Source organism: Dunckerocampus dactyliophorus, chromosome 4 (assembly GCF_027744805.1).
Source record: "Dunckerocampus dactyliophorus isolate RoL2022-P2 chromosome 4, RoL_Ddac_1.1, whole genome shotgun sequence".
NCBI classification, from domain to species: Eukaryota; Metazoa; Chordata; class Actinopteri; order Syngnathiformes; family Syngnathidae; genus Dunckerocampus; species Dunckerocampus dactyliophorus.
The window spans coordinates 15,785,095-15,798,043 of NC_072822.1; the positions used below are offsets into that span (position 1 = coordinate 15,785,095).

At 41.7% G+C, this 12,949-nt stretch overlaps 2 protein-coding genes across 8 annotated transcripts in view; one reads left to right on the top strand and one right to left on the bottom strand.

Annotated features, from left to right (window-relative positions):
* Positions 1–7,752, top strand: part of myo1ha (myosin IHa) — a 26,878-nt gene extending 19,126 nt beyond the window's left edge. For 6 of the 7 annotated variants that reach the window (XM_054772319.1, XM_054772321.1, XM_054772318.1 and 3 more), the window contains 16 exons: positions 125–205; positions 361–466; positions 565–682; positions 762–875; positions 3,076–3,152; positions 3,229–3,297; positions 3,381–3,465; positions 3,523–3,685; positions 3,771–3,854; positions 3,939–4,032; positions 4,941–4,996; positions 5,080–5,215; positions 5,301–5,371; positions 6,360–6,457; positions 6,527–6,626; positions 6,738–7,752. In XM_054772319.1, the coding sequence (XP_054628294.1) occupies positions 125–205; positions 361–466; positions 565–682; positions 762–875; positions 3,076–3,152; positions 3,229–3,297; positions 3,381–3,465; positions 3,523–3,685; positions 3,771–3,854; positions 3,939–4,032; positions 4,941–4,996; positions 5,080–5,215; positions 5,301–5,371; positions 6,360–6,457; positions 6,527–6,626; positions 6,738–6,764 (1,479 nt within the window). In that variant the 3' untranslated portion in view covers positions 6,765–7,752. Of the gene's footprint in view, positions 1–124; positions 206–360; positions 467–564; positions 683–761; positions 876–3,075; positions 3,153–3,228; positions 3,298–3,380; positions 3,466–3,522; positions 3,686–3,770; positions 3,855–3,938; positions 4,033–4,940; positions 4,997–5,079; positions 5,216–5,300; positions 5,372–6,359; positions 6,458–6,526; positions 6,627–6,737 lie in introns of those variants that run through there. The other variant, XR_008569936.1, reaches the window with a different exon arrangement.
* kctd10 (potassium channel tetramerization domain containing 10) lies at positions 7,077–12,867 on the bottom strand. The gene is made up of 7 exons (XM_054772326.1): positions 12,759–12,867; positions 10,226–10,439; positions 9,438–9,607; positions 9,233–9,319; positions 9,095–9,147; positions 8,812–9,007; positions 7,077–8,542 (listed from the first exon to the last, which is right to left on the bottom strand). Exons 1-7 carry the CDS (start codon positions 12,759–12,761, stop codon positions 8,324–8,326), a joined length of 942 nt encoding a protein of 313 aa, XP_054628301.1. The 5' UTR covers positions 12,762–12,867; the 3' UTR covers positions 7,077–8,323.
* Between the last annotated feature and the right edge of the window lie 82 nt (positions 12,868–12,949).

The following is a 12,949-nucleotide window of genomic DNA, read 5'->3' on the forward strand; positions in this document are numbered from 1 at the left end:
ACATTTGATTAATAATCCTCATGACTCCATATCTTAATTTGCATCAATTACAATCATATTGACCTGCAATAATTAAATTCAATGCAACCTCAGTTTATTTTCGTGGTGTCCCGCCTTCTCCCAGCTGATGTGTCAGTCTAAAAACGCCATTGTCAGACAGTGCTTCTCCTCCATGGACCCAGAAAGCAGGCGTAGACCAGAAACGGTAAGTTCTCCATCACTGACAAACACAGTGTTAAGTCACTGAGATACAGTCAAGTAACTCCTGACAATGACAGTGTGACGTCTCATCTTCAAGCCATGTGCACGTGACAGATGAACAGTAGAACTGGGATTATGAGGCTCATGCTGTGTGTGTAGGTGGCCACCCAGTTTAAGAGCAGCCTGCTGAAGCTGACAGAGATCCTTATGGCTAAAGAGGCCTGGTACATACGTTGTCTTAAATCCAATGAGTCAAGAAAGCCAGGTACCTTTTTTTTTTTTAAACAATCAAAGCGATTCTAAAAGGTTGTGTATGCTTTGTTTTCATTCAATCTTCTCAATTGGGCTCCTTCTGCAACCCAGGACAGTTTGATGAAGCCCTGATCAGACACCAGATCAAGTATTTGGGCTTGATGGAGCACCTGAGAGTCAGACGTGCTGGTTTCGCTTACAGGCGAAAGTATGAGGTCTTTTTACAGAGGTATGAAGCACCACGCTGCTTGGATGTCATGTTGGACTTCCTAGTATATGCTAAAGGATCTGTTTGTTGCATTGAGCAGATACAAAGCTCTGTGCCCGGCCACCTGGCCACACTGGAGTGGACCGCCTGCTGACGGTGTGTTGGTGCTGGTTCAACATCTAGGCTATTTTCCAAATGAGTACAAAATGGGAAGGTGAGAAATGGTCCTTCATCTCATTCAACCTAAGCCAGTTACAATTTATAAATACCTGATGATAAAACATCAAACGTACAACATACATGTATGACGTAACAACATAGCGGCGCCCTGTGCACAATCTTTGAACGTCAACTTATTACAAAATTTACAGCGAGGTGAACACAAGTTTATAAAAAGTTACTGGAATTACTAGAAGCATACAGTGTGGATTATGTAGATGCATCTTGGAGAAATGCCTTCTCCAACAGTTAGCCGGGATGACCCAGCAGCCTGTGTAGCAGCGGAGCCGCGTACCACTGCTAGGCGCTTTAAAGAGAGACGGAGGCGGAAGCACGGTTGTAGGGCTAGCATGATGACCAGGCTAAAGGCAAGGCCCAATTCCATCTGTTCTATAATTTTTCATTATCATTAATGAAGGATGATGATCATTATCATACGTGAGGCATTACATGTGTGAGGCATATTTAAGGCTTAAACTTGGATTGTGCTCCATGCATTACCTTGTAAGTTTCCTTCATCGTGAGTGAACAATGGCAATTTAAGAGAAACAGGGAGGATTCTGGAGCTGAATGTAATCTAATAATTACAGTCACTTTTATTGCAAATGTTGATTTGAAATCAGAAGAAGAGGACGTCAACTTCAAGCTGGCAGGAGGGTTTGGAGGAGGAGGAGCACAGCGAGCCGGCGTACCACATTCATTTGCAATTTGTGGGCTTTCTTGGAACGTAACTCTCGTGAATAGCAGGTCTCGACTGTGTATTTATTCCAAAGGTCCTCACTTCATAAACACACAATCGTTGGGCCCACGTCAGACCGACACATGGTACAAGGTCGGGCTGACGACTTTTATCGCGGCCCGGCTGTTTCTACTGGTTGCACAACCGTCAGGCCAACGGCGACTAATTTCTCTACATTATTTTATTTATATATTCATATAATAGGCCGCACGGTGGTCTAGTGGTTAGCATGTTGGCCACAAAGTCACAGTCTGGAGATGGGGAAGACCCGGGTACTCCGGTTTCCTCCCACATTCCAAAAACACGCATGTTAGGTTAATTGGCGACTCTAAATTGTCCATAGGTGTGAATGTGAGTGTGAATGGTTGTTTGTCTATATGTGCCCTGTGATTGGCTGGCGACCAGTCCAGGGTGTACCCCGCCTGTCACCCGAAGTCAGCTGGGATAGGCTCCAGCATACCCCCTAATGAGGAGAAGCGGCATAGAAAATGGATGGATGGATGCATCCATATATATAATATACTGTATTATATTTGTAGCTATATTTATTCTATTTATACTTCATTTTTATTAATTTCTAGATTTCTAGATAATTTCTACATACCTAAATCATCCCAAATTCAAGCATGCAATAACTTATATCACACAGAATATATGAATACTAATTTGAATACAAAAAGATATACTTAAGTACATTAAAATACACACACACCCACCCACACACAAAGATATTTGCCTATTAACTTGTCTGTTTGTTATGACTATACTGCATGTTCTTAACTGTGGATATGCAGTACTGGGAGCTACCATTTTTCAAGCTATGATAAAGGCCGGGAATCTGGCTAGTCTAGCAAATCAATTAGGTTCATCTCTGAAGTCAATAGAGGCTATACCATGTGTCTGAAACTGATTTATGTCTGAAACTCACTCTTGTACTTTTTATTTTTATTCAAGCCACATACATTTCTGCAATTTCCTCTTGGAATATGTCCATGCCATCAGGAAAGAAAAACAACTAACAAGCAAACCTGTTCATTCAGCATATTACGGTGTGACGTACTGTATGTGGAACCTAGACCAGAACCAGTTCCGTTCAGTTACTGTATTTAACACAGCACGGTCAAGGATGAGCTGAAGCCTAGTCCAGGTGACTTGGACTGGTCGTGGGTCAACCACAGGGCACATTTAGACAAATTTACACTCACATTCGCACATATGGACAAGTTGTGGTCACTGATTAGACGAAGGACTGTGGAAGGAAAACTCAACACAAGCAGAGGAAGAACATTTAAACTCAGAGCTGAGATTTGAACCCAGAACCATATAGCTGCGAGGAAGACTGGTTCTGGCTCTTACCTGTTTGCTTTGTGCTGCTTTTTGGGGGCCTTTGTTGAGTTCAGCAATCCAGCAGACTAGAAAAGAGAATCATTTTAACTCCATGCTTTTTTTTTCCTAGAACCAAAATATTCATTCGCCATCCAAGGACCCTCTATGCCACAGAGGATGCTTTTGAAAAGTGTAAACATGAACTCGGTAAGAGAAAAGCCGCTATGATTCACATCCACACGTCACCATTTGGACACTGAGTGAATGTTTCTTGACATTTCAGCATCAAGACTCCAGGCTAAATACAAAGGTTACAGGGCAAAGGGGGAGTTCAAAAAACAGAAGGAGGCTGGTAAAAAAAAAAAGATGATTTAAATCATAGTTTAGTGCTTTACATTAAGGTTAAAGTGCATGACGGCCATTTTTTTATGACAGCCACAAAGATTGAGACTTGCTGGAGGGGAGTGCAGGCGAGGAAGGAGAGGGACAGGAGAGCCTGGGCTGTCAAAGTCATCAGACAGTAAGAAGACGAGCTCACAATCTCAAGAGAATGTGTTTTTTTAACATTTGATTTCAGATTTATCAAGGGTTACATGACCAGAGGGCAAGCAAAGGTTACGGATAACTCAGAGTATTTGGCCTTTGTGAGGCAGAACTACTTGAACAAGCTAAAAGGCAACCTGCCAAAGACAGTTTTGGATAAAACCACTTGGCTCGATGCACCACACGTGCTGACCGAGGTAGAAACAGCATCCATGCACAAATATGAATGCATGTTATTTTGTTGTTGTCAGTCAACCCCTGCATGTTGTTCCCCTGCGCCAGACATCAGAAATACTGCGTAAACTGCATTACAGGCTCATGGTGCGGAAGTATGTAAGAGGAATCACACCACAGAAAAAAGAGCAGGTAATACATTACTCGAGCATGTTAAATACAACTTATTTTACCCTTTTTTTAAAACGTTTTTTAACTTAATGTTTTTTCTTCTAGTTTCAAATGAAGCTCATTGCCAGCTCTATGTTCAAGGGGAAGAAAGACAGCTACCCACAAAGTGTCGCCCTCCCTTTTGCAGACACAAGAATCAGTGAGTCAGAGGCGTTAACAGGCCTCGTCAAGTGGCCTCTGCACAAATAGGTGCAGGAAAAGTATAGCACGTGATGCCAGTGAATGAGGAAGAAAACACGCGTCATTAAGTTCTCTCTCTGTTGTAACGCACAGGGGACAAAGCAATATTTTGAAAAGATACAAATCATTCAATTGATCGAATTAAATATATAAATATACGACAAACAAAATACACATCAGCATGGTCTTACGGCCGTGCAGCAAGTGCAAACTGGGAGAAAAACATCATTCACATCTTAACAGTCACATTTGATCAATTTTAGATACGTCTCAGAGGTCCCACAGTAGTGTACTTGAGGTGGATTATTCACAATTTAGCCATAATGCTGGCATTTAAGCAGTTTAAAATGTGCTTTTAGTAATCCCTACCTACCTACCTACCTACCTTCGTGTTGTGTGTCTGTAGCTTTAATGCTAATGAGCCATGTTTGTCCACGCTCTCCAACTGAGCCACATTCTGTTGGAGACAAGGTAACTTTAAGGAGTGGGACAGGTGGAAACAAACGTACAGCTCCCATATCTGTAGCCGACTGATGGTTCGTTGGCAGAGCTCCAGCTTTTGTTTTAAGATGCATAGAAAAGCCTCCTTTTTTAAGTGGTGAGTGTATACACATGCAGAAACGTAAAAAGGGAACAATCAACTCCAGCTGCGCTGCATTATTGATTGGAACCAATGAAAGGGCACTCAAATAGAAACTACCAAAACAGTAGTTACACATATTCCTAAACAAGAATGTGTGGTAGTAAAAAATAAACTTCTCCTTCAAATCAAAACCCGGTACTCTGCAGTTGAGTAAAACGCCCCCCAGCCACTATTTCAGGAACTACGTTACGATGTAATACAACATTTTTTTGGTATCTCCTTAGGTGATCAAAACATAAACCCCAGGGTCCTGCAGATGATTGGCAATGAGCACATCAAGGTAGATAAAGGCCGCTGTCGATCTCGTTGTAATCTGCATCGCCTGAAATCTACTTTGCTCGGTTCCATGGTGTGCTTCTGCAGTACGGCGTCCCGGTGGTCAAATACGACAGGAATGGTTTCAAACCGAGGCCCCGGCAGCTCATCCTCACCAAGACTGCTGCCTATATGATTGAGGAGGCGAGGATCAAACAGAGGGTGTTGTATACCAATCTTAAAGGTCAGGATGTGACACCATTTGCATTCTGTGTGCATACATACACTACAGGTGTTTACCTGTTGAACTCGGTGTCTTCCCATTTTAGGGATTTCAGTCAGTAACCTGACAGACAGCATCATTGTGTTGCATATAACATGTGAGGACCCCAAACAAAAGGTACACAGATCTCCTCGATTCATATTATATCAGCAAATACACTTATCAGCCACTTTATTATGTACACACATAGAAGACTTCAAGAGTTTGGTTTTATGTCTTACATACAGTACCGGTATATGTATAATGTATCCCGTACATGTAAATGCTGCAGGTATATGGGTCAGTCTCCTGAAAGGCGTACCAAAACCATGACATAACAAGCAAAACTGAAAGTTATTTTCTATTCAACTTGCATATTAAAATAAAGTATATTTTAAATATATATTGATATAGCTATTTATCACTATAAATGTTTTAAACTTACCTTAAATTGTCACAAACATGCTCCTCTCTGAGCTACCACCTTATCATGGTGGAGGAGCTAAGTTGTCCAGGGATTTTATTCCCGTTTGGGCCACCCAAGACAAACTGCTCCTAGGTGATGGACCAGACAAAGCATAGCTCAAATAGACGGCGATGACGAACAACATACAGTATATGGACCTAGTTTTTCCTTACCCGGACGCGGGTCACCGATGATAATCGTCTGGTGGCCGGGCCTACACCCATGGGGCCTGGCTGGGCACAGCCCGAAGAGGCAACATGGGTCCACCCTCCAATGGACTCACCACTCATGGGAAGGGCCAAAGGGATTAGGTGCGGAGTGAGTTGGGTGGCAGCTGAAGGTGGGGACCTTGGTGGTACGATCCTCGGTACGTGGAATGTCACCTCTCTGGTGGGGAAGAAGCCTGAGCTGGTGCGCGAGGTGGAGAAGTTCCAGTTACATATAGTTGCACTCACTCAACGCACGGCGAGAGCTCTGGAACCAGTCCTCTCAAGAGGGGCTGGATTTATTAGATTGTGCAAGTGAACCTAATGTGTGTATTGTAATGTATGAAAGTGTATTTGACCTTTTTACCCTTGGTAATGCTGCATATATTATGTTCAAACAATGCACGTTTTTTGCTTTCAGAAATGTTTGTATATTATTTTGTGGTTGTTTCAGAGGGATCTTGTCCTGCAGTGCAACCACCTGTTTGAGTTGGCGACTAAACTCAGCATCATTGCAAACAAACAGAGTGCAGTCAGGGTGGTTCAGGGCAGGTGCGTCAAAAATATGAGATAAGATTCATAATGATCCATATACGATCATTGTGGTGTTTGTGTTTGCAGCATCAAGATAGAAATCCAGGGAGACAAAGAGAACACTGTCGACTTTAGCACAGGCCAGGAGCCGATGGTGTTCAAGGCCAAGAACGGACACCTCATGGTGGTATGCTCCCTGTTGTCATGACAACCCGATGCACTATGACCCCATGCCTTTTATGCTTTTATGTTCTAAACGGCATGAGTACTTGAATAAGACAACTTCTTGTGACTGCAGGTTGCCACCCGGGCCAGGCCGAGGTAACATGAGGGATGGAGGAGACACTCAAGAAGCCCCTGCATATTTCATCATGAGACCCCAAAGCGGAGGATCAGCATGGCCACAGGATACATGTCTGACCAGAGATTGAAGCACTTTAGAATGAGCCCGTTTGACAAATTCAAACTTACATTTCTTCCTTTTGACGTTTCAAATAGAGGTTTGATGTCTTCTAAGTGAAAGGGTTTACATTTTTCTAGTATAACATGCAAAAGCACTGGGCACTCAGTGCTTCAAAAATGTACATTCATTTCTGTATCCACCCAAGAACCACAATGTTTGGTATACATTCCAATACATTCATTAACAATCTAATGAAATCCAATATAAAAGCTGTACCACAAATTTTGCCTTTACAAAGATAATGCTCATTTTTGATCATTCATTTAACAATCTATTAGTGTAGTTTGAGATAATGTACCACTGCACTTCTTCATATTGAGAGCTGCTGCTATTATTTTGCCTGAATCATGTAGCGACATAAGGGAAGCAAAATAGAAACACCCATTTTTGTCACTACAACTTTGTTACACTGACGAATTCGTTGAAATTAATAGTCTTACAGTGTCTTTGTAAAGGCAGAATTGTTATACAAACGTGTGTTGTGGCCAGTGAGCATGGGGCATGTTCCCAGGCAATAAAAACAGAACAAATGCATGTGTATAAATTTATTTGAGATAGCTCATATATAAATATAAAACATATACACTGGCTTCTGTACAATAGATCTACTAGTATAGTGATTGTAACTGTGTGCAATCCAAACATTCTGATGAATGCAGTGATGGACAGCTCTAATTTCTCTCCCTGTTAAAAAGCTTGTCGACAGGCCTCAATTCCTGCCAGGGGGATCTCTGGTTACACTCATTCACTCCAACCTGTGTATCTATCCATCCTGCAATCACCTGAGTACATTTAACCCTCAAGTGACAGGTCATGTTGCCTCCACTGAAAATAATTTTGTGGCAAAAAATGAAACTGAATAAATGTTTAAACTAAACATGGTGGAAACACTATATGGGACTATTGCATCCATCCGTGATATGGTGAACTATAACAATTATATTTAATAAAAGGTTTGATCAGGCTTCATAATGGTCCAGGTAACCTAAGAATAAAACACTGCCACCTTATGGCCTTGTCGTGGTTAACACTTGGCTCGTCCACTGAGTGACCACAGTGGTTACCCTACCTTTAAGCCACGCGAAGAAGAGGAAAGATGATGTGCTGCACATCGTATCATTCTTGCTCTCCTGGATGTAATGTTAGGACCACTTGTGATAAATACACAAACAACACACAAAGTTAAGATGAAATTACAGTCAACAATCATGTATGATTATGATGCTTCTGCACGCTAGCAGAGAACAATGATAGAAGAAAACAACAAACACTGCAGCCTGCTGGACCACAACACAGAAGACAAAGTGGACTACTCCACTACACACTAAAATAGCCTCCTGTTGAAGGACATAAGAGAGGCGCTGTGGGGCTGGTGTAAGGCACAGGCGCGGTGCTAAACCACGGCTAAGAGGAGCAGGAGGTCACTGATGGTGGTGTGTGCGGTCGTCTGGTCGTTTGATATGGATCCTACGTACTCGCTCAATTCGTTCTCGCTCCTCATCTTCATCAAGGTGATGGGATCGTCCTGCAGCGCCCCCTGTTGCCTCTAGTAGAGCATTGTCTGGCCCTCTCCCATCATGGGACTCATACAGAAGGATGTTGAGGGTCTCCTCATAGATACGAGCCTCAGGGAACTCCACCTAATGTACACGTACACATGTCCACCACAATTAAAGGGACCCTATCCCTTTTAAAATCATATTGGATCCCAGTGGGGCACTATACTATAGTATGTTTCTTTTCATAAAATACACCATAAATATCAAGTTGTGACAAACGTCATGATATGGCACTTGAACAATTTAAACATATAACAATAGTCTGAAGAATTGGGAATGTAGGATCGGGCTCCTTTTAAAGAAAAAAGAATGCACACCAGAGATATGGAAAAATGATCCGATGAACTCACCTTTGTCTGCTTCTTTTCGGTGGCATAAACGATGGAAGTGCAACACACTTCAGCAATCTTCCGCCCCTGCCCATAAAAGGACCAGCAGCAGATCTCATCCCCAATCACATCTTTGATGAAGAGGACACGACCATTGAAACGCAACGACAGCTTGTCGAACAGCTCAATATTTTTCAGCATGTTGTCATCTGAATTGCTGGGGAAAAGAAAACAAAATCATTTATGTAAACGTTTTATATAATTACTTGGGTTTTAGCTCTTTAGAGATCGGAGGCGTACTCACCTGGTGTACGAATACTTGTTATTGCTTCTGTTATACAGCAGTTTAACTGTAGGCTACGAACACACAATAACAAGTTTAGAGAAAAAATACTTAATTGCAAATTTCTCTTGCTGTTGCACATTCAGTTATGCAACATACCTTATTTGCAGTTGCAATAAGCTTCTGCTCCTCCTTGGATGATGTCATCAGAGGCACTTTACATAGAGGTTCATAAGTTTCTTTGTTCTGCAGGAGATTTTTTTTAATGGGAGAAAATAAAAACAATACAAGCACAATTGTGTTTAACATCAAATAACTGAAGAAAAAGTGCTGCCTGTTCTCGAGTCCACTGTGATGGCAGTACCTGCAAGGCAGCTGTGCATTCATCAGCGAGACCTTGGACAAGGTAATACTTGGCTTCTGCAAGCAGCTCCTCAGTTTCCCGCCGGCTATCTGGCAACGGCACCGCACCATCTCTCAGGTAGTTCAGGATTGTTCCAAAATGTTTACCACAGCGATCAATCAAAATCCAACCTTTACGAAGCAAAAAAGCAAAAGTGTCACAATCGATTGTAATGTCTCGGCCACTGTTATCCATCTACTCAATCCTTTTTTTTTTAACTGAAGTGCTATTTTAAAATGTTCCTAAGTGACTGTACATTTATTTGCAAAAGGCAGTAAAGAAACTTTTCAATATTTTTTCTCCTATTATCAAGACATTTAAATGACATAAAAACTACAAAATTACACATATTCTTGATAAAAAAAAGTCTTCCGTCTTAATTATGTAACTGCATGAAATACCTACCCAAATATAAGACGACCCTGAATATAACAAAAATATTTTTAAAGACAAAATAGTAATCATGTTTTCAATATCCGTGAAATAACAACTAGTAGCATATTAGATTTCTTAGCTGCTCTACAGTTGTTGATAAATCTGCTTTATTATCACAACTATCTTAAAACTGGCACTATTGCTCCGCTGTTGTTTGCCAACTTACCCAACCAGGAAAAGCTCTGACTCGGATGGCGAGTCACCGCTGTGTATGTATAAATCTCTAGACCCCGAATACAAAATGACTTTTTTTCTCAAGAAAGACCATCTTACCTTCGGTAGTATGTACAGTAGGTATTTCACGAGCAGCTCACCTTCACTGTCAGTGAGGACCTCCATCCTGCCACTGAACATGGCCTTGAGCATGGTGTCCTGCTTGGTCAAGGTCTGCATTGTAGTGTAGTACAGAGCACCACCCACATTTAACTTCACATATTTCGAGCTCGGGCTGGAGCCTTTAAAGGATGTGGTGCGGGTTGTAGCTGCCGGCACTGCCGAGCTCACAGCACTCTCTCCTGACATCTCTTCCTGGAACACAAGAAGACAGAACAATCTGTCAGAGCAAGTTGGGCGGTTTGCACTAATGAGAACAAGGGGCAGGGCATTCATTATTATTATTATATTAACCACTCACACTGATGATGCAGTTTCAAGTTAACTTTCCTGTTTGGGGCACTCACTCCCATTTCCTTTTCTAAATATAGAAGTCATTCTAAGTGGTCACAATTACAATATCATTTCAGCAGGATGTGAATAGCTACAGCACAAAATTAGTGTATTGTCAAAAATACAGTAGGTGAAAAGAGGTGGGGCTCATCACAGTACTATTATTGTACTGTTATTGATACAATTATTGTCATACAGATTATCTTCCCATCCCTCTCTGAATCACTCAACCCCTCTAATCTGCCCTCCATCCCGCTACTCTGTCTCTATCTCAACCCAACCATTCGAGACAGGCCGCCTCTTAGAGTATGGGTTCTGTTTGAAATGTCTTCCCTAGAGGGAGTTTTTCTCATTGCCTCTGTTGCCAAGTGCTTGCTTGGATGGGGTTCAGTTGGTATTGATGTATGAGGAGCATGGTTCTTGACCTGCTCAATGTGTAAAGTATGTAAATAAAGCTGACTTGATAGAAGCTGATCCCCAGAAGAATACAATATAGGAGAACTATACTTTAAAATAACCCATAGGGGATGTCATTGAAGGGGTTTAGGTGATATAAACTGTACTAGTAAAAATACCAGTACTGGTTGGCTGTGTGTCATTATACAGTCTTGTAGAAATAGTGTTTGCCACCTTCCTGTTTTTTTTTCATCATCAAAGAAATTTAAATAGTAGTCAATGACATCACATCTCAACACAAAATGCAGTTTTTAAATGGAACGTTTTATTATTAAGGGAGAAAAAAAATCCAACTTACATGGCCCTGTGTGAAAAAGTGATTGCCCCCTGCTGCCCCCCCCGCAACTCCAGCAAACCACAGTGAGAGCCATTATCCACAAATGGCGAAAACATAAAACAGTGGTGAACCTTCCCAGGAGTGGCTGGCCAACCAAAATTGCTCATGACTCATGCCAGAGGTCACAAAAGACCCCACAACAACATCCTAAGAACTGCAGGCCTCACTTGCTTCAGTTAAGGTCGGTGTTCATGACTCCACCATAAGACAGACACTGGGCAAAAACAGCCTGCATGGCAGAGTTCCAAGACGAAAACCACTGCTAAACAAAAAAAAACATTAAGGCTCGTCTGAATTTTACCAGAAAATACTCTGTAGTCTAACGAGACAAAAGTTGAGCTTTTTGGTAGGTTTTGCTGGTGGTGGTGGTAGTGTGATGGTCTGCGTCTGTTTTGCTGCTTCAGGACCTGGAAGACTTGCTGCGATAAATGGAACCATGAATTCTGATGTCTACCAAAAAATCCTAAAGGAGAATGTCTGGCCACTGTTCGTGACCTCAAGCTAAAACCAACTTGGGTTCTGCAGCAGGACAATGATCCAAAACACACCAGCAAGTCCATCTCTGAATGGCTGAAGAAAAACAAAATGAAGACTTTGGAGTGGCCTAGTCAAACTACTGACCTGAATCCTATTGAGATGTTGTGGTATGACCTTAAAAAGGCGCTTCATGCTGGAAAACCCTCCAACGTGGCTGAATTACAACAATTCTGCAAAGATGAGTTGGCCAAAATTCCTCCACAGCGCTGTAAGAGACTCATTGCAAGTTGTCCCAAACGCTTGATTGCAGTTGTTGCCACTATGGGTGGCCCGACCAGTTATTAGGTTTAGGGGGCAATATCTTTTTCACACAGGGAATAGTTTCATTGAAAAACTGCATTTTGTGTTGAGTTGTGTTGTCATTCACCAATGTTTAAATTCGTTTGTTGATCTGAAACAGTTAAGTGTGACAAACATGCAAAAAATAAGAAATCAGGAAGGGGCAAACACTTTTTCCACACCACTGTATATGTCTGGAAGCTGGTCGTCTCTTTGATGTCAGTTTCCTCTAGCCTTATGATTCACGTCTTTATTTTCACGTTACACAACTTAGTTATTAAGCTGTGAAAAGAAAGTGATAATAAGGCGAAAATAATGTTCGGAATTACATTTTTATTAGCCAGAAAAGGTTCCTTGAGTTGATGTTCGCGCCCGTGTCATTCATCAATCGAGAAATGTTAATTTGATTTAAGACGGCAAGGATAGCGCTCTAGCTTGTGGCTATTTAGTGATTATGTGCTCATACAACAGCGAAATTACATAATTACAATGAGGATGACGATTGCTTTATCCACACGAACTTAGAAATGAATTTATAAGGAGGTTTGAAAAGAAAACAAGATCATAATTACCATAGAACCACAGCAGACTTCGTAATTGTAGCTTGCTAACGTAAGTCAGCTAACACCCACTTCCTTCCGGTCCATGGCTACGCAGTTTTAGAATGACGTCACCCTGCTCCTCACTCATTAAAGAGACAGTTACATTATTTCGCTTTCTAATGTATAGTATACGTTTTATACTAAAGACAACTGTGACAAGT